Source organism: Pleuronectes platessa, chromosome 19 (genome assembly GCF_947347685.1).
Source record: "Pleuronectes platessa chromosome 19, fPlePla1.1, whole genome shotgun sequence".
Lineage (NCBI taxonomy): Eukaryota > Metazoa > Chordata > Actinopteri > Pleuronectiformes > Pleuronectidae > Pleuronectes > Pleuronectes platessa.
The window spans coordinates 10420899-10441842 of NC_070644.1; the positions used below are offsets into that span (position 1 = coordinate 10420899).

General features: G+C 40.8%; 1 protein-coding gene across 2 annotated transcripts in view; it reads right to left on the reverse strand.

Moving 5' to 3' along the window:
• ctif (CBP80/20-dependent translation initiation factor) overlaps positions 1 to 20944 on the reverse strand; it is a 46642-nt gene that overhangs the window by 17529 nt on the left and 8169 nt on the right. For both annotated transcript variants that reach the window (XM_053411260.1, XM_053411259.1), the window contains exons 2-8: positions 18774 to 19012; positions 18209 to 18280; positions 16416 to 16538; positions 15769 to 15842; positions 14055 to 14159; positions 13804 to 13882; positions 4220 to 4296 (exon numbers count right to left, since the gene is read on the reverse strand). In XM_053411260.1, the coding sequence (XP_053267235.1) occupies positions 4220 to 4296; positions 13804 to 13882; positions 14055 to 14159; positions 15769 to 15842; positions 16416 to 16538; positions 18209 to 18280; positions 18774 to 18950 (707 nt within the window). In that variant the 5' untranslated portion in view covers positions 18951 to 19012. The remainder of the gene's footprint in view (positions 1 to 4219; positions 4297 to 13803; positions 13883 to 14054; positions 14160 to 15768; positions 15843 to 16415; positions 16539 to 18208; positions 18281 to 18773; positions 19013 to 20944) is intronic.

The window sequence follows — 20944 nt, forward strand, 5'->3', positions numbered from 1 at the left end:
AGGCAGAAAAAACCTGTTCATAGCAGGTGCAGAAACACATGCAGACCTCGGGCCTGATGGGCCACACAATTTTTCACATAGACTGGTGTGTTTAATGTGAAAAAAAATTGATATAACAAAAAGCCAAATGCCACTTTCGCTCATTGTATTGTTGGTTTTGAAGCCTCCATTATAATCATATGGTGCATTCACTCAATGTATTTTGAATAATTATTTCTGAGTAGGAATGAAGTTGAGAAAATACAGTAAATCAAAAGCCAATTTGCCAAAAATATGAGAATTTCCAATGAAAGGTTGTATCTGACCAAATTACTGACAGTGTTTCTCACATTCGTTCATTTGTTGATGCTTGCATGGCTGCATCTGCACTTACAAATGACTAAATTCTGATATTTAGTAATGACTGAGCTGTATTGTGTGTGTTTGTATAAAGTTAATGTGTTAATGGTAGAGATATAGCAGTTGCAATAGTTTGTTCTTGTGTCCTGGAGAATGTCATCGTTGTTTGCACTGCTTTACCATCGACGGCTCTAATGGTGGAAAGACAGAAGTTGATTGGATGCCTATTTACTTGAGTGCAGATCAAAAAGCCTCCTGTGGACAGGTGTTGTAAACTAGCATTTATGCTAATACACTGTAAACAATGCATCTGGTTCGTCCAATGACATTGTCATGTCCATGTCCAAATAAAATCTACTATGTGTGCACACACAGCAGGCATCGTCGTATTCATAGAATAGATGGTGGACTTGGTGCTTGGTGTGTTTAAACATTTCTACACTCAACGGTTTCAATTGTATAATGTGTGGTAACTGGATGTTCAGTCATGTAAATGTGTTTGTTGTTAAAAAACGTCTTCGATTGGAGGCACAAGGAGGTTCTTGTAAAACAGACAAAATAAAGTCGACATGTGTAAACGCTCCTCAAAATAATTACCCGTTTCTTTAAGGAAGAGAAAAAAAGAGATGGATAAAAAGCATATTAGCTCCTTCTTTTCCCCCCTTTTTTTGTTTTGGAGCAGAAAGCAGTAAGCAGCACATTCCAGTAAATCACAACTAATTTCAGCCCTGCTTGACGTGCCTTCTAAAGTAGAAACACATGCACTACCTCCCCTTCCTTTTCCTTCCTGCCACAGCCAGCCTACACTTTTCCTTTACTCAATCTCACAGTCGCACTCTTTCTCTTTCACAACGACCCTCAACCCTCGTGATTTGCACATACAGTCAAAGGATCAATATTTACTGCCATATTTAATCATGTGCCTCCAACAAGTTTACTTTGAACTTTTTTGTTTTCGTCACCGACACAAAACTAAATAAACACAAATCTAACATCGTCTCTGTGGTTTCACGATGCAGTGAATATTTATTGCCTCAGGCTACTGGTTGTTTTCTGTCAGGGAGTCGAACGTGGGAGAATATCTATATAAGAGGATTACCATGTTTATAGACAAACATATGACGTTAATGGGTTTGATGAACAAACCCGCTAAGCTTCATAAAGGACAGTATAGAGTAATTATAGCTGTGGAGGCTGTTTTCTGATACAATAACCCATTTCCGCACTCTCATGCACAATCGATGATTTTCTGCTCCACCTTTGGGATGTGGTAGAAGAGGGGATTGGCATCATGAATGTGCAGCTGACAGATCTCTGAGGACTGTTTCCAACATCTTGCGGAATCTATGCCATGATAAACGGAGGATGTTTTGAGAGCCGAGGGACTGTTGAGAGCCGAGAGAGGCTCAACCCAGCATTAGTATGGTGTTCCTAATAAACTGAGTGTATGTTTGCTTTACGACCTGCCAGAAGGATACACTTTTTCACTTTTATTAACAATTAGGTTGTATTCTATTTACTCTCCACCCCAGTCTTTTCTTAATCAGCGGACAGTGTACAAAAACTAAGATACTTGATGAATGATAAGTTATTAATATGATATTTGTGAAAGCAATCTTAGCTTCTTTTCTTTTTGTAGACCACTTCTTGTACACTACTACTCCTCCCTCATGTCCATTTCTTCTTATGCCTTTTTCCTCCTTTTATATTTCACATCTTCGATTTCATCCTGCTTTCTCCATCGCTGCAGATACGTTTGTCTGGTCTGTGTGATGCCTATCTTTAGAGTAAGGAGGCAGGGGGCTGCAAGTAGCCCTCAAACATTACCACATGAATGATGAATGCTAATAAAAAGCTAATGTTGCGTTCACATTAAATACTAATGGAACATTAGCATCAAAATCTTTTAACAGCATTCACTCATGTTAATGTTTCAAGTAGAGATGTTGTCAGATCTCAGAAACACTTAAAAGGTCACTGAGCAGTCACTCAAATATATTTCAGTCTAATTATATTGAGTCTCCCATTTCTTGTGATTTACAGTTGTGGAATAAATATCTAATTTAAAAGTTTGATTCCGAAAGTAAGAATATACCCTCAAAAGGTTTTTAGGAGGCATTTTCTAAAGTGGCTCTTTAAAGCAACAGTATATGGCTCAGTTTCTTTGCCACTACGTGTGCCTTCTGTAATAAACGTAATATGGATAACCACTGCATACAACCCCACTTCAAATATTGCTAACTATCCCTTTAACCACAGAATGGACAGCATTAAGGACTATATTCCTTAAGCTGTAATATTTTTCACATTTTGTCTTTTCAGTTGTTACTTAACAGTGCTGGGGTAACTAAGGAGGGAAGGTCAGTCAAGGCGCTACTTTCTTTTCAAATATATTTTTGCTAAGACTTCAGAAAAGCCTGGTAATTAGCCTGGTATACTTCGATCAATGAAAACCAGGGCATTTACAGTGTTCTATGGTACACTGACATTAAAGGGAGAATGCTGCCTCGGTCGTCAACACAGTCAGAGCACAGACCATAACCCAGAAGAGGTGCTGTCGAATGACCTCAGAGAACCATTCAAAGCAAACATCCTGAAAATATGGCTGAACTGAAGCTGTTCTACAAGAAAAATAGTCCATTGTGCAGGTCTGATCTGCAGCTATGGAAATCTCTTGTTGGAGGTTATTGCTCCCAAAAGAGATTATGACCTAGGGTTTACTTATTTTTTTCACCAGCAATGTGAATGTTCCAGGGATGTGTTCAGTGAAGACCCCCAACACAGTCACTGTGCAATATTGTTTTAATGGTATGGTTGGAAATTCATTTCTGAAACACTTTTTATCTTTTAGACCGAATTGAAAAATGGAAAAGTTGGCCTCTAGTGGTCAGACAGTTTATGCGTTTCGACTGCGTAGCTTTGACGAGGTGGCCAATGAGAAGGGGTGTGATGTACAGCTGCATTTTTTCAAAGTGTGACCTGCTCTTCCTAGTTATTGTAGGACTACCAATCCTAGTTTTAAGCACATTTCGATGCTGTATAACTTCGACTTGGATAAAGAGGACGTCACATTTTATGACCAATTAATGCAGAAAAACCCAGGGTTCATGTACTTGTTCTTGCCACTGTAATTATCCCATAAAAAAACAAGCTGTAAAGTCCTTACTTGGAAGCAGAGTGGACGAGAAAACAGGATGGACTCTTGTTAATATTTCCAGCTCAAAAACAAATAGACTTAAACTTTAGAAAACTACTGTTGGTCCAAGTTTATATTTGTGTTCTTTTCTTTTTGCCCGGCCTGCGCTGCACCCATCACACATAAACACAATAGCTCTGGACAGAACCAATTACTCTCTGTACTTAAAAACAAGGATGAAAGTGCTTTTTTTTTTTTATCCGTTCTTGTGGAGCTAAAATTTCCTCTTTTTAAACCACAAATACAACCAAAATATTTTCTCTGGGCCACGTCTCCTAGCAACTGAAGAACAGTTTTCCAGTGACATCAGGGAACAAGAGAGCAATACTTTTTTTTCTCTCTTAAGGACCTGGTTTCAGTGAAGTCAGGATACAATTTCAAAATTTACTTTCAAATTTCATACCAGAGTGACAAGACAAGTAAATACATATTCACAGGAAAGAAAGTTTGACCTATTAAATGAAAAAAAGAAAAGAAAAACCTTGAATGTCTCCACAGTGTTTTTCTTTTCTTTTTCCTGTCTGCAGAGAAGTGTGGAGCCTGCATTCCTGTCTTGACATTGCTTTGGCCGAGGAGAGATGTTAAAGCTATTGGACTGGCTGTGCACCGACGTCTGACATCAAACACAGAAAAAACATTCCCTCTCGCTGAGGTGTGTGTCTATGTGTGAGTGTATTGCATTACCGTCGGTCATTCCTCTTGCGTCGGAAGAGCTTTTTGGTTTGTGCGATCTCAGCCTCATTAGGAAGGGGTGGGAAGACCTGTTGGAAACAAATCATGGCGTAAGAGATAGCTGCTGTCAACACCAGTCATTTACACCACTATGGAAAGTATCTACACAGGTAGAAATACACTGAAATGTGCAAACTTTTCTCACAAATAGAACAGTAACATTCAAGCATTTTAGATGTTTAGGAGACCCTGCAGAGCATCAGAGCTCACCAGAAATCTTGGAACTCCATTAAAAGTGAACTTGTGTATGTGAATAATGAACATTTATGCATTTTTATGTGTAAATGTGTGCACATAAACGAAATCTGATAAGCTTTGATCTGCAGTAGAATTACTGTATTTTTCTTTCAGGGAGTTCAGGATATCTGCTGTGTCGAATCATTTCGATGCATGCATCCTCCACACTGCTACCTAATGTTGCTGAACAGGCAGTCTTTAATGATGGGATCTGATATGTACTGTGTCGTGTTTGCATTATAGACAACAACATTATAGACAAGACTTTACGCGCTGACTGACTTTTAGTAAGGGAGGGAACGACTGTAATTTCATTCCTGTGAAAACGAAATAAGACCATCCAGCGAGCATTAAACATCAGCTCTGTCAATCAAACAGCCCAGTCCCGCTTCGCTCAGCATCACGGTGTGTTGTTACCATGGTTACAGGTGGCCTAGTGCTATAAGTGGCAACCCATCGTGATAACAACGATTGGTTTGGTATTTTGTCAAACGCCATCTTGTTTTTTTAAACCAGAAGTAACCATATTTGTAGGAGCAGGGCTGGAGCCTGACTGAGAGCTCAAGGACACTGTACATCTATGGTATGCTTAGTCTGCAATGGTTCACAATGTTGTGATAGGATGGGTGCATAGATGTACTGCTGTCCAAGACTTTAAGTTACAAGCAGATACTGAGTGTAAATGATGTAGGTACCCCTCCTGTTATGCAAAGTTAGTAAGTGTCAGTGTCAGTCATTGATCAGGATGTGTGTGTGTGTGTTGTGCAACAGACAGTTCTAGTCTAATGCAATAAACCCCAAAATGTCTCCGAACTCTCAAACCCATACATTGTGTAAGAAGTTGACCACAGTCCGTAAAGAGGAACCAGAGCCGTCTGCTCCTCATACAATATGATGAACTTGTTGTTCCTTATTTGATTTTTTGAATAACAAAAAAATGGGAACCACAGAGTTTGACATCAGTTCATCTCGTCTCGTTACCAGTTAACAATGTTAATTTAAGACCTGGCCTGTACTTCTGTGGCTCCCCCTGTTAATTTTTTTACATATTTGATTGGCAAGTGCTAAAAAGACATTTGAATTGTTTATTGGAGTCTATTGTTGGGGACAAATCTGTGGCTAAAATCACAAATTGCGGTCTTCTGGTCCTTGTCAGCTTCTTGGTAGTCAAACCACGTCTATGCGTGAGAAGCAGCCTGTCACTCAGATAAGAGTTCCTCGTTTGGTTGATCGGAATCATTCTGTGTCTGTGTCACCATCATTATCCTCCATGTTTGTTTGAGTTGCATTCATGTTGCTTTCCGGCTTGAGTCTGTATCATGTGGAAAAGCTTTATGCGCCATCCAGATGATGAAAGATATTACCATAAAAACTGATTTGGGACAAAATGACAAACATATAGTCAAACGTTTATATCATAATACTAGATATAAAGTGCAATATGAAATGGATTTTTCTGTTGTCACACTTTCTCTTCTGTCGAAAGCAAATACACATTACATATAGCGCCTTTACAAATCCATAGGGACCAAGGCCATATCTACGCTGCTAAGTAAATGTTTAGTACAAACGTGCACAAAACTATATTTGTTACCAATACATGTTATTTAACTTGCATCAAATGTCTTTACATTTCTCAGGTTTTCTTTTTTGCACAAACCTATTGTACATTCAGTAGATATTTAAATCCACTTGAGAGAAACAGCCTGATATTTGACACTGCTGCTTTAACCTACTTCTCTAAGAGAGGCTGCTGGGGGATCACAGGAGTCTGATTGAATCCAGATGCGAGAGGCAGAATGTGTGTGTGTGTGTGTCCGTGCGGGGGGGGGGGGGGGCACTGCATTCGTGTGGCGCAGTGATATCCCAAGAAAAAAAAGGCAGACAAATGTGCACTTAAACTGTCTGCTAGTTCAAAGCTTTAATCTGACCAGGGCAATTTAACAAGGTTTCAAATACAAAACCCTAACGTATTAATATCTGTGAAACTCTTTTTTTCCAGACTTCAGCTTCTCGCCACTTGAAGAGTCTAACAGGGAGGAAAAGTAGGTGGAGAACGAAACAGAGGAAGTGTTGCATGTTTAGCTACTGTAGTTTTCCTCTAGGATATCATTAGCTGTAATTCTGCCTTCAAATAGCAACCAGAGGACTCTGAGGACACACACACACACACACACACACACACACACACGCACACAAACCCCAAAAGTAAGTTGAAGGGAATTTCCATTGCTGGTTCTGATTGCATGTAAAAAAAAAAATATCTATATTGCTTCTCTTAAATCACGTAAATCCATTTCCAGAGAACAACAGAGCAAAGAGAAGAGAAATGCTCTAGTGTGTGCAGAGTATAATGCATCCGACAGAAACATGGAGACAGGATGCGATGAATGTAGTGTGTGTGTGTGAAGAGGCTATCTGCAGGTAGCAGCCAGTGCAGGGTAGATCAAAGAGAGTCGTGTGCTGTGCTGGTTCACAGACAGACGACCTCTCACCTCGAGGCAGGCAGCGCGCACCCTGTGGACGTGACAAGGATGGTGCGGGGGGGGGGACTTCTTTTGGTCAGATATGTCCAAGAGAGACAAAAAGAGATATTGTGCGTGTGTGTGTGTGACTATATCAATATTCATGATATAGCAGTGTGTTTCTAATGCCGACATGTAAGGTATGTGAACTTTAAACAGTTTTAGTCTCTTTTATAAAGGCAGAAATAAAATCTAAATACTTTTCTGTCAAGTTTAAATTGTATGAACCTGATTGAGGTGTGTGTTTGTGTGTGTATTGTATTATGTGCTTGGGTGTGAGCGTCTGCCTTGAGAGGAAGTTGACATACCCTGCAGCATTCCAGAAAAAATCCCAGGTCACTGGGAGAGGCTACCTGGGATGCTCACAGAGAGGATGTGTCCTTAACTCAACGCCAACACGTAACCACTGAGCTACGAGCTACAACTTCAAGTAATTTTACTTTTAAAGGGCTGGTGGAACAGCTAATTCAAAGACTTATCCCCGGTGATAGTTACATTTTTCCGAGAATTTTGTCAAAAGGGTCAGAGACCTGGGTCAGATACCATTGTTGGTCGATTCATAACAATGGCGCTGTTTTAGCGTGAAAGGGGGTATAAGTAACAAGGAAGGAAAGTAAGGAAATGTGCAAAGCGAATGGGCATGGAAATGCGTAGAATACGACGAACGATTACAGAACTTTCTCTTCAATAGCATAGAAAGTGAAGTGCAGGTTTTCCTGTCCCTTCTACTGCGCAACAATTTTGCAGCGATGCTCATTCAGGCGGCCCCATTGTTTCTTTCGGCTTATTTATGTTGCGAGGGCCTTCGGCCAAAAGCAATAAATTGCAAACTGCCCCAGGGGTGGCATTACAGGACAGGTTGTTGAGAGCAGGGGTGAGGGAGAGCAAGTACGACGACAAGAGCGACTGTAAATACAAGATAGCAAGCACGTAAAAGACAGAGAGGGAGGTAAAAACGCAATCTGGCCATTTTGCCCACATACCGAACCTCAATGAATAATATTCTTCCTGTGTCTATGTGGAGATTAAGTCCTATTCTGCTGCATGTGTTGGAGATTTGTTACTTTGATAATGTGGTTCATGTATTGTTTACACACATATATATAGAGCTGTAACATTATCTGTATCTGTTATAATCATGACAATTTAAATCTGCACCAAGAGAAGACATTAAACCAAGATTTGAAACTGCTAGCAAGGAAAATAAAGTCCTTTAAAAATGTCATCACTTTGTCTTCAAGCTGTAAACACAGCAGCTACATATCATCACCTATAAGCTGATACGTTGAACTTGTGAGCAAGCTAGATACATAAATAAGATTTTTCTTCTTTGGGAAATTTTTGCACTTTGCATTACTTAAATATTCCGTGTGCTAATGTAGAAATTACTTTACTTTGTGCCCAATAGGACACATTTCCTGTAGATTGTTGAGTTAAGTTAAATCAAAAAGGGAAACTGACTTGTGAGCAGTACTGGTGACTACATAATAAGATTTGATTACATTTACAGTTTGACTAAAAATTAACATCAATAAAAAAAACATTTTACAGTTTTTTTTCCTTCCCTGAGAATGAAATGACAGAAAATACTATATCATGTTGAAATGATCCCTCATGTACTGCTGTAAAAGCGTCTAGCTCGCTCATGTTATAAATCATTTTAACATTTTGGACTCCTCAAATTGTTTTTCAGTAAAATCCCTGTTTCCTGATCCCTTCTGTTAGTTCTTTCATGTAACCGACTCCGCAGTTGATGCCTGCCAGCGGCACAGAAAGAGGAGATTTGGAGCCGCCACAGTCAGGTATAGCAGGTGATGGGTGATAAGAGGCACAGAGATGAGGTCTTGACATCCATGACTCATTTAATAAGTGATCTGAGGCTGCGGCCACAGCAGAGCGCCGACAGACAGGTACATCAAAGAATTGAGGGGGTCTAGCTCCAGGAGGAGATGGAGCCATTGTTGGATCGTCATGTCAGAGAAAGAAAAAAAAAAAAGCTTTGGTACCCTATAGAAATGCAATCATGCGACAACCGCAGCAGCAGGTTTCATGTGCGTACAGCTGTGTTCTAGCCATCACTCGCCATGATGAAAAAATGACTTCAATCATATGTGCTCTCTGTGTTGCATCACATTGACAGTCACCGCATCCTCTCTGGAGGACCAGGCCTGGTGCTCTGTGTTTGCATGTGTTGTCTGGTTTGCATTACATTTGTGAAGACCCCCCTATTCTTATGGGGACATCTTGGCAGTGAAACAAGGGATGTCACAGCTGTATTATAGGGCATAAATTGAGACTATGGGAAACAGTCACAGGCAACTGACCGATCACAAACAGAGGCTGGGGATAGGAAATAAACCTTATTATGTCACGTTTGTTTCCTGGGATTTAGCACGCGAGTAACATACAAAGCATATATACCAGCTGAAGAGAAAAAATGTATGCAGACAATAAGATACACTCCATTTTGGTCTGTTTAAAAAGATACAGGCAGGCATTTAGAATAAATATAATTTACTTTCTGTGCACGTTAACATATTCTGGCTGTTGTTCATGTGACATATTAATCAGATAACTCTGTGGGATTAGTCACCAATTTCCCATGGTATCCTACTTTCATACATGTACTCAAGTGTCCAGTGTTACTCCCATGCGTGAGCCCAGAGTATAACAGTGTGCAGTGGTGATTAAGTCAGTCAGTGTGGGGTTGATAGAGTGCAGGAGCCAAGAAGCAGTAGGACGAGGGACAATAGCAGGAAGAGACCACAGGGAGGGGGTTGCCGGTCACCATGACCCCCTGGATATTGTTCAGCTGCCCACCAGCATTTGAAGGATAGAGGGGAGGATGACATGAGGAGAGGGACAGAGCATAATGACGGTGGTCAGGAGAGGGTAGGGTAAAGGAAGTGGTAAATGGGAAGAAACAAAAGGGAGATGAAGTAAAACGATGGTAGAGAAGAGTGAGTGTGAGGAGAGGTGAAACACGGGGGGAGGAAGCAAATGTGTGTGAAATGAAAACTGAGTGGAACGCAGACAAACTCTCAGACAAACTGACAGCTGACACAGACAGACCACCAAAAGAGCTCAACCCGCCCCCAGTGTCCCCTCTCGACTGGAGTCATGCTCTGCGGCACGTACACTTCCAGACAGAGGGGCCGACCAGTCTGTAATATCTCAGCTCCAGGCTCCGGCTTTGTTCTCCCGCTGGACGGCTTTGTCCGCAGCGCAGACAGACCGGATGTCTCCTCAGTGACTGGCCACTTTCTCCCTCTCTCCTGGGTCTCACCCTGTCCCGCTGTACTGGTGCCCTCCATTTTCAAATCAGCAGCTTATATTATCGTCTGGAGTCTCAAAGCATTATGAGGCGCCATAAATCTTTTCCTTCCAACAATGTAGCACTTGACTGGGAATAAATAATATCTTACAGTTTACAACACAAGATTAGAGCCTCAACTAAGGAGCGTTTTTATTATAATCTGTTTCATATTTTCTCAATTAATAATTTGTTCTAAAAATTCATACATATAGATTATAAAGGGAATATTTCTGGGTGTCAGATATGTTTTGTATATTAACGCAAATATTCACACTCATAATTATGGAGTATTTATATTATGAAAAATATATATATCTATCAACTTTAATTGTTTTTACAAATTATTACTACACAGTAAAAGAATTGGGTTTTCATGTATCATATTGTTCAGGATCTACCGGGCATGAATCCACACATCACATATTTTCTCCCTGACTCCTGAATTCTTTTGTCATTACAACCTGACACTGGACGTGTGGTTGGTGCAGGTTGACCTTCCACAGAGGCCAGTGGAGGTGAAGCAGAATCTGAGCGCGACAGGAGGAAGCCCATTCTCACTGAGTGACTCACACAAACACACAAACGCGATGTTTTCCACATCCCAGGGCTATTTGTAAATCTATTCTTGCTCCTGGAGAGAGGAAGTGAGGGTTGGTCGGAAGTGTGGAATGTAGTCAGGAACAGTAGATGATGTAGTACAGTAGCTGGAGGTGGTGACTGGGGGGAATACAGGTGTTACTGTTGCCTGGTTACAAGGACTATGTTGTAGAAATGCTAAATAGTTGATGATAAACAAACCATCTTACAGACAGAAAATACAACCATCCATCATTAATGCAAGAGTGTTCCTGGGGTCTCTCCTCTCTCTCCCCCCAATCTGTCCTCTCGTCCCCATTTTTCACCACTTACCCAAAGTGGATGATTGATTATATAAAACATATTTAATTGAAACTGTTGTTAGATTGAATGCTGATGCATCACTGAGGTGGAGTTTCTTTTAACTACTTTATTGACACCATTATTTATAGTCACTTTCAGTGCAGTGGTTCCCAGTCTAGGGGTCAGGGCCTTACAAAGGCTCACAAGATGAATTTGAGAGGTCATGAGTGGATAAATGTGAGAGAATAGATTAAAAACAAAGTTCTGATCCACATATTTCTTATTCTCTCAAACTGTTTTAATCTTCTTGTGCCTATTTGTGAATGCTCAATTGATGCTGATTGGTTTACCACTCTTACCTCAGTTCGGCTTAATTTTACAATGATTGTGGTTCGACTGTTATATTTTACAGTGTGGTCTCTCTCTAAAACTACTGGAAGAGGAAAATGGAAACTTAAGTCTGCTCCCAGTTAACCTCCTGTCATTAGACTGAGAAACAACTTGGCATCATGACCTGGCGTCACCGCTGCGTGACTGTGCACGACACTTTGCACAGACAGAATGTGACAGTCAGAAACAGCTCAGGAATGTGAGGCAGAGAAACATAGAAAATGTGGCACTCAGCTGTGTGGACCTGACCTCACTGGGTCCCAGTGCTAACACACATCCGATCCCAAGCACACCAGACAGACCCGATCCTTCTTTTTGGCCCTAACTGAATGAACGGAAAAGGCAAAGTTGGCCCAGGAACTATGCGGAAGCCATCTTGGTAGTGCAACTAAAGGCCCGACTTGGCTGAAGCTCCATGAGAGACCAAGTGCGGCTCGACTCAGAGGCCAAGACGGGAAGGAAAGAGGAAGACACTGCTGCTCAAACACTATGAAAGATGGAAGACATCTTGGCTCGGAAAGCAGGGTAGGAAGAGAGAAGTTTGACATCTGTGACACGCAGTGACCTTCTGCCACCTTTGGAAAAAACAATGCTCACTCGCCTGTACCCTGGCACCCACAGCTGCAAAATGAATTTCACTTTGTTGATGGCAGATACCTCGTATTAAGAGACACATTATAATGCAATTAGAAAGGCGTTGTTGTAATATTCCTTTACACTGTTGAACATGTATCCAAAGTACAGAAACAATTGGAACCTGTAGTCTTTTACCAGGCTATTAAAGTCTATGCTGAAACTATTCTAGAGAGTTGTTGTAATTTCAATAAATACAGAGCATTTATAACCTTCATTATTGCAATGCCTTGTAAAATATCAACTCATTGTAATTCACCTATACAAACACCAGGGGTCAGTCCCACACCTTTGTAACATATCAGTTAGAGCTCAGTTCAGCCTCTCAACCAGTAGGAGTCACCAAAGGTTTATGTATAATCAACGAGTCCTATTACTTTTAATTCAGGGCTGTAGAGCCTTGCTCAATTTTTTGGGGCAAAAATCGAATTGACAGATCGCTACCCTGAAGACCACTGCATTTTGTTCAGGTACAAATATCTAACTTAGCCACTTATTTTTTATGGTCTTATATATGTTTGTTGTTTTTAATCTGCTTACTGTGTTTATAGTATTTTTTTGTGTATGTAATTTGTCCCCGCTTGTATTTGCATTTTAAACTGTTTTACTTCAATGCTGCACATCTTGACAAGAATCCCTGACATATGAGAACTTGTATCTCAGTTGGACTTTGCTAATTAAATAAAGTTCTTTCGTGTTCTTGAGATTTAAGCCTGAAACATGCTTCTGCGACTGCGTCTGCGTCTTTTCACGCCGCTGTGGCGCAAGACTCGTTGTCATTCATGCTTCCCCAACCGTTGCGCGTCTTACAAAGCAATTCCGCGCCAGAACACTAGGCGGAGTAATGCTTTTTGTCGAAGCCTGAGAGACGCCTTCTTTCTTCTTCATCGATTGTTTATTTACATAGCTACTGCGGCTCCTTGTAGCCTTTTTCAGGCGGACAAATACGCCAGTCAGTGACGGGTTATACAAGTGGACATACTTTCGGATCTCTTCTGCCAAACGCTCTTCTATTTGGTCCATATTCATTCTTCTAAATCTCCCGTTGTTTCTGCCTGTATTATGGGGCATGAAACCGGAAATGCAGCTCCAGAAGGGATCTAGAGCAGACCAATCACAGCCTTGCGGGCTGAGTGAGCTTGCGGAGCTTTGCCGTAAATTTTAGAAAAGGGGGTCGACACCCGTCAGCACGTAAGGAGGGATACATAAGCACGTAAGGGACCCGGAAGGGCTCTTGCGCTTACGGGCCCGTGAAAACTTAGAAGCATGTTTCAGGCTTTAGTTATGACCCTGACAACAGCACTATTGCTCTGTGCAGTCAACCTTATAGTTGTACTTCTCCAGTATGCCACCAGAGCGCACTCTCACACAACTAATGCAGTAGGCTGTCTGTCTAAGGGGTCATAGTCCAATGTGTCAATACAGGTGTTATATTAGGTGCTTCGCAGAACACACTTTGCCACCAGTGCAGTAAAAATTTGTATATAAAGAAAAAGTACATGTTAGAGTGTGAAGACGATCTAGACAAGAGCATTTAGATTGAATGAGTGACTCACAGAGCGCAGATGAGGTAGGAACCGCTCTATGTCGTTCATGTCGATGCCATCGTCCTCCTCAAACTTGTTTTTGTTCATCCTGACAACGAGAGCGAGACAGAGAGAATCAATGAAAATGTAACACTCAGTATGACACACACAGTTCTCTAGTTGAGATAATATGAAGTATTCAGAACAAATGACAACACAGAGCAGGGTGTCACAAACAAGACACATATACTGCAGATAAAAACCAGAGAACATGATCTTACCCCTCTCTGTCAATGTGTGGCAGGTGCTTTGGCGTTCCTCTGATGTGTTTCCTGTGGAAGTGGCTGAAGTCCAGTTTCTCCGGCTGCACGTCCCAACCTGCACCTCTTCAATACAAAGACAAAGACGAATCAAAGGATGGAGAAACCCAACATCCATTGATGCAATGGGAAAGAGATGAAAGTATCAAGACACCTTTCTACGTTTTAAGCACAACGTCAGACTGGATGTAGTGGGCTTCATCTGAACGATGCAAAGGAGAAGTAAATAATGAACCACTGTTATCTTATAATATATGAGAGTGCAGGTAACTGAGTGAATGAATCTGAGCGGCATTTCTTCTCGTTAATCTTTGGCTTTAAGTTACATCCAACACAACCCAGGTCATGTCGGCCTCTTGTGTTCCAAATTAGCCTCTACTCCAGCTTGGCCTATTCTCACAAAAGCGTGATGAGGAATCTCCTCTGAAGCTTTTTTCAGGCATGAACCAGCCCCAGTTTCCTAGACATTTTCTGGTGTTTGCCTTTCACACGTTCACAGCAGCAGGAACGTTTCTGGATAATGTACGGACTTCAATGCATGTGTGACAACAGCGTAACAGTTTGAACAGTGACTTCAGATTCTACTTATGAAGATGACTTTATATATCCAGAAACATACAGACAGAACGTTTTAAATGTATAAGAATAATGATAGAGCAGTCTGTGAAGACAGGAAAGGGAGACGTGTGGAGCATCTGCTTTTAATAAGTCTATAAATCAGTAACTCTACAATAGACTTAACCACAAGATGGCGGTTATGAGGCACTCATTTCTTTAACTGCTATAAAGAGCTACATAAAACTCCTAAAATACTTCCTGACTGGTACTGGATTTTAGAGGCTGATACAGAAAACTGCATTTTATACACTAAGTTGCAGAAAAGGTTTAAATTGCAAGGAGATTTCTTTACACAGCTTCAACTAGAACGGCAGAGATGACTTCTAATTAACTGTCACTAATTTTTCCTTCAGTTTTAAATCTCTATTTCTCTACGTCTCTAAGTCTGTGAGTTTATTTTATCATCCCAGTATGCCGACTCATTCACTGTGTGCACAGATGTGCCAACGTGGCTGGAACTTGGGTATCTGAAGCTGCTGTGCGGCTGTTACCAGGGCAACCTGCCCTCCCTCCAATGAGATTGATTTATGTGTCACTTATTTCCTGTCTTTCACCTTTTGTTCTCCTCGGAGTTCCAGATTTGGCTTTTTTGGGGGGGGGGGGAAATAAAGTAAAACGGTTCTGTAAGAGAAACCTGATTTTATAGGCACCCATGTTTCCATTTGTTAGGTGCAATATAAATGTAGCTTTTAACAGAAACACAGAAAGAAAATAGTCTATCAGAAAAATCATCAGCAGCGTTAGAAGAAGACACTGCATGAACCTTTATGTAGATATATTTAATTGGGCTATCTTGCTGACCTCAAATTGAGAAGGAAAAGAGAGGAAGGAAAAGATGGGAGCAACCAAGAGATTTATAGGACTGTTTTCAGAGAATTAAGCTAGGATTCAAAGGCTTACGCAGGTGTCTATTTGCTGTCAACTAAAAACAAATCTATCCAGACGCCATCCCACGTCTGAATTTTTCTTCGAAATTTTCTGTTTTCCTGGACATTTTTTACAGTTTGTGTCGGAAAACAGACTGTACAACATGTTTATGAAACAGCGAGGCACCTACCCGTGTGAGTCCATTGTGTTGGCCGCCCATATGTCTGTGCCAAGGATGTCCAAGGAGCATTCTCTGTTCCCATTCTAGACAGAACATGAGGAAAAGAAAAGATGGATGTTTTAAGTATGACAAAACACACTGAACAAAGCATCACATATCTGACTTAATTAGCTATAAACAGCAATTTTTTTTATGTATATATAATAGACTTTATGCAGCTACAGTCTCCCTTTAGGTATCCAGGCTCATTGGATCCTACACTTTCCCAACTTCCTACACTTCCCATAATGTAGCTCAACACGATCCATCATAATCACTCGTTCCCTGGGAAATGTTCATGTCTAGGTCCAGTTTGTAGCAAAGGTTTTCTCTCAAAAACTGATCTTCAGGTGAAAACCCGGTGGAGTGCCACTTTAGCATTTAACGATGATGAAAAATGTATTTGTAGTGATGCTTTTAGATGCTCATGATTAAAAACGGGTGAAGACTCCCAAGAGAATTATACGATGAGCACGGCAAGAGTCATGTGACGGAAGTAACAACAACACAGGTCCCTCAAAGTCTCACCAAGACGGATTATTGAAGAGACACTAAGTGGATTTTTTAGCACCAAGAGACACATGAGAGAGCCGACACACACAAAGTTGTATCTTTACCTTGGAAGGGCCTGTGAACTGGTTGTTTCTGCCTCTGCTGCCAGAGCGTGAGCCAGAACCTGGTCTGGAGCCTGAACTGGGTCTGGAACCTGTGCTGCCATTACTGCTGTGTTCCCACTCATCCTGCAAGATTGAATTCAAAGTCAATATTATTATATTCTGGTCAGTTACTCTCAGACATACTTCTTTTTCAAAATAAAATATGAAAGTCTTTAATAATGTTGCGCTAATATTAAAAACAGTATATTTATCTTAAACCCATGTGAACATACTCTTTGAGCTTGTTGGGCAGACTTTTGTTAATGGAGGCGAGTGCCATTGCTCCTGCAAAATTGCACCGATTTTTTGCATATTAGGAGCCCGAATTGTGTTCTACTGTGCAACACAAAGAGCCTAATTCACACAATTTGAACCGAGATATTGGCTCCTATTTAAACCTCAACTAAGGAGGTTAAGTCGGCACCCCATTTTGTTGCTTTGTGTGTTTGTTGATGAGGAAGATTAAACAAAAACAACTGAACTGATTACCACAAACCTTGGTGGAAGGATACGGTATGAGTCAGGGAAGACCCCACAAAATGCTGGTCCTATCAAGATTAGGGGGCAGATCCAGGGACTTAATTTTTCACTTTCTTTAACCGTAAAAAGATCATCAACATTTCCACAGTTTTCGCAGTGAATTCATGGATCTTGATGAAAAAAGGTTTGTGAAATTTGGTGCAGTTTATTGAATTTATGGGGCCTGTTGGGGATCGGCTAAGGTATCAACTACGCTGAGGATCCGTTGTAGTTGTTACTATGTTTGTTTCCATTATTGCTCCTGTTAGTTGTTGTTTTTTCTGACTTCACTGTACACTGCAAGAAAAGACAAATCACAAAGGTTAAAGCTAAGGTTTGTTTTCATATAAGAGTCTCAGATATTATATTTCCAGGAGCTAAAGGTCAAAACAAATCGAAGAAAGGCAGTTGCACGATCTCTGGGACTCTATTTGTGCTGCGTATTGACAAGTTTTTGGTGTATTGTTGTAAATTCAATTTTAGTCTATTTTGAAGCACCCTGCTCTGTATGAACCTCTCAACCATGCTGCTTTTCCCTCACTACTCACTTCCTGATGAGTCATTCCAATGAATCTCGGAGGAGCAATAATAGTCTAGATCGGTAAAGTTAGAGCCTTGCAACAAACAAGCACAGGTAAACTAAGGATGAGATGAGAAGGAAAAGAAGAGATGAAAAATGAAGGATGCAACAGGAATTCATATTTAAAGAAAAAACAAGAAAGAGAGACAGGAACTGATCATGAAGACACAGAATTCATTCATTACTTGATTCAGAGAGAAAAAAATATACATATTGACTTATTGATTTAAGACATAATCAAAATCCAGCATAAAAATGGAATCCACAACAAAATGATTAACAAAATCATAATTGACCACTGATTTCAGGTGCTGAAGTGCTATACATACAGTATACATCAATTTGTTCACTTATGTTTTTGATGCAACTTTGAGTTAAAACAAATTAAAACCCACATCATCTAATTATTTTCCAGTCACTGATCTACAATAAAACACCTTATAGCAAGTGTTTTATTTGAGACCATTCAGACAGACAGTACTTCGTCCATCTTTACATACTTTGAGGTCCTTGCGACGGATGGAGAGGTACGGTTTACCCAACCTTTTTTTTCTACTAAAGCCCTGAGTAAAATCTATAGACTGTGAACAGTCAATTCATTAATAAAGCTGAAGTCCAACGCTGTGAAGTAAGCAAAACACTGACACACACTTACAGGCTTGGATGAACCTCTTCCCCGAGAAGAAGTCCAGCTGCCATCTTTCTTGTCATTGCAGTCTTCCGTCCACTGGGGAAAAAAAGAAGGCAGAAGGCACTTTTATGTGTGAAATGTGGAGGTTGTAAATAAAGACAGCAAGCAAACTAACAGACAAAACTAAACTCAAGAAACTTAGACGTAGGGCAGACAAATGTTAAATAACAGCATATTTTGAGATTAGCTTCTTAACAGTGTTTCTTTTTTAAATGATCCCAAATGGAATCACGGATCTCATCTTGGGCTATTTTGAGTGTTTTCAGATACTCAATGGAGCAGAGCAGCGTGAGTGTGTGTTGGCTCTCTCATGCAGAAAACAGGCCCGTTGCATATCCAGAGGCAGTGTGGGAGGATGCACCTTAGCATTTTTCTAGGTTTATATATATCACTATAATAACGGTTGCAATAAGTGCATCGTTTTTAGTACATAAACCAGGGACACCGCTTCCCAAATATATAGCCACTGCAGCTTTCAGATATTGGAAGGATGAAAGCATGTTATATATTTAAGTAACATGGCTCTGACCTGTGGCACCTTGCCACCATTGTCCAAATCCAAGTCTCCATCTGCCTTGTCTCCCAGCAGCCCCTGTACTTGGTACTCAAGCACATAGCTGTCGATGAAGCGCTCCAGCTCCTCGATCTCCTGTGAGCGTGTGCTACCGGCTTCAGACGACGCAGACGCCACAGAGGAGTTCTCCATGGCAACTGGCGCTGCGATTGGTGGAGGAAGGGGGAGGGGGAAGGGGGGTGGAGGAAAGTGACCTGTGGAGAGTGGAAAAGAAAGATGCAGAGAGGGTGAGTGAGGTAAAAAAGAATTCAGCATGACAAATGAGGAGCTCAATAACGGGGCGAATTTTTTTAAGAGGAATTTTTTCTTGCTTTTCGTAGCATAGGAAATATTAATCCATAATGAAAACTAGACTGACAATCAATAGACTGCTAACTTCCCCCAAGGCCCAAAAGTGCCCTTCAACTCAATCAAGATGCACCAAATTACACACACTGCTATATCAGTTTAGTAAATATGGAAGATTTTGTTTGTCAAGATCAACAATGAATTATTCCCTAGGAAACCAGTGTCAAATGTCAAAAAAAGTTCTATCGTGCAATGTAAAAGAAAGTGAAAAAAGATCTGGATTGCTAGATCTGGATCCACACCAAGATTAAGTCGGTTCTTCCCTGACACATACCGCACCTTTCCACCAGGCTTCTTGGAAATTCATCCATTAGTTTTTGCATTATCATTTGAAATAACAAGCAATAAAACGCAGAAGAAAACAAACCAAACATTCTTGGTGAATGTAATAAATGTTAGCTGCAGCCCTAAGTAACAGCAATAATATCAGTTTTTCTCTCAAATTTCCCTGTAAAGAAGTCCCTGTCATATGACCTCACTACTGTCAATAAACATCCATCTCTGGACTGGCTACTTCTAAACGATCCAACTGGAGGAATCTAGTGGTGCGGATCTACAGAAGACGCCAGGTTTAGTTTTAACCTATTTTATATCAGACTCATCTTATGAAAAATCCTGTGACTCATGTCTTCTAATTTGTCTAACTCCCTCTGGTGTCTCCATTCACACACTCCCCATGTCCATGTCTGTCTTGGTTTTTCCACCTCTTCTCCTGCCATCACTCTCTCTTTGTGATGTCAGCATTGATCACCTGACCCCTGGCCGACTGGCAAGCAGCTTCCTGCCTGTCTGTCTGTTGCTACTAAGCTCCTTTACATCATGGCTTGATCGCCAGCCATGCAAAGAGGATTTATGGCCCTGGAGAATTGTACCTGCTGAGCCCTGGGGACTCGCTGGGGAGCCCTGTGCATTTTTAGCCAACAAGTCAGCGACATAAGATCTAAAGCATCTGTTAGTTGTTACTTCAGCGCTAATGCAATGTCAATGACTCTCTTAGGTTTACGTTTTATTAATTGTTTTTTAATCAAGTCTGATCTGACAAGCTAAACTGTGTATCACATTAAACTATTAACAACAAGGTGAAGAAAGTAACCAGAACAAACCATTTAAACACAAATTAACCAAGAATATCAATAGTATATTCATTTCTGAGGGCCAGAAAAAGAAACATCCACGTTCACAACTATTTTACTGAGAGGAGAATGCTGCAGGGGAAGATCAGACCTCAGGGTCGGCAACGAGACAGCACCCCTGCTGTGCAAGGGACTGTAACCTGTACCAGTCTCATGCTCTTTACTTATGGCGGTCCTGCTGCTTTCCTTTATGTTCATTCAGGACCAATGCTTAATCCCTTCGTACTATGCAGCACGGTCAATATCTCCTAATCTGCCTGGTCAATAGTATAATCCATCTATACATGATTTGCAGCTAGCAGGCTGCAGGAGCATTCAGCACTCAAACTTTCTAAAAGTGCCTGTTAGAAGTTGGGAAATAAACAGCAAGTTAACAGTAATACTTTCCCCACATGACCTATTGCATTTGCTTGCTTGTACCAAATACATTTTTGTATGCAAGTTCTAATTTATTAAATTTTTCTCCCAAATTATTATTGTACCCACTGTTGTTACTACTTGCATTTGAATTGTCAGGGTAATCCGTTTTTTTGTATGTGTGTCAATTTCCTGTCCCAGCTCTGGCGAGATCATGTGCCACCCTAAATCAGGACCATTCATGTTGCAACACGAAAGCCCGTAAACTCAGCTCAAATAAGACGTATG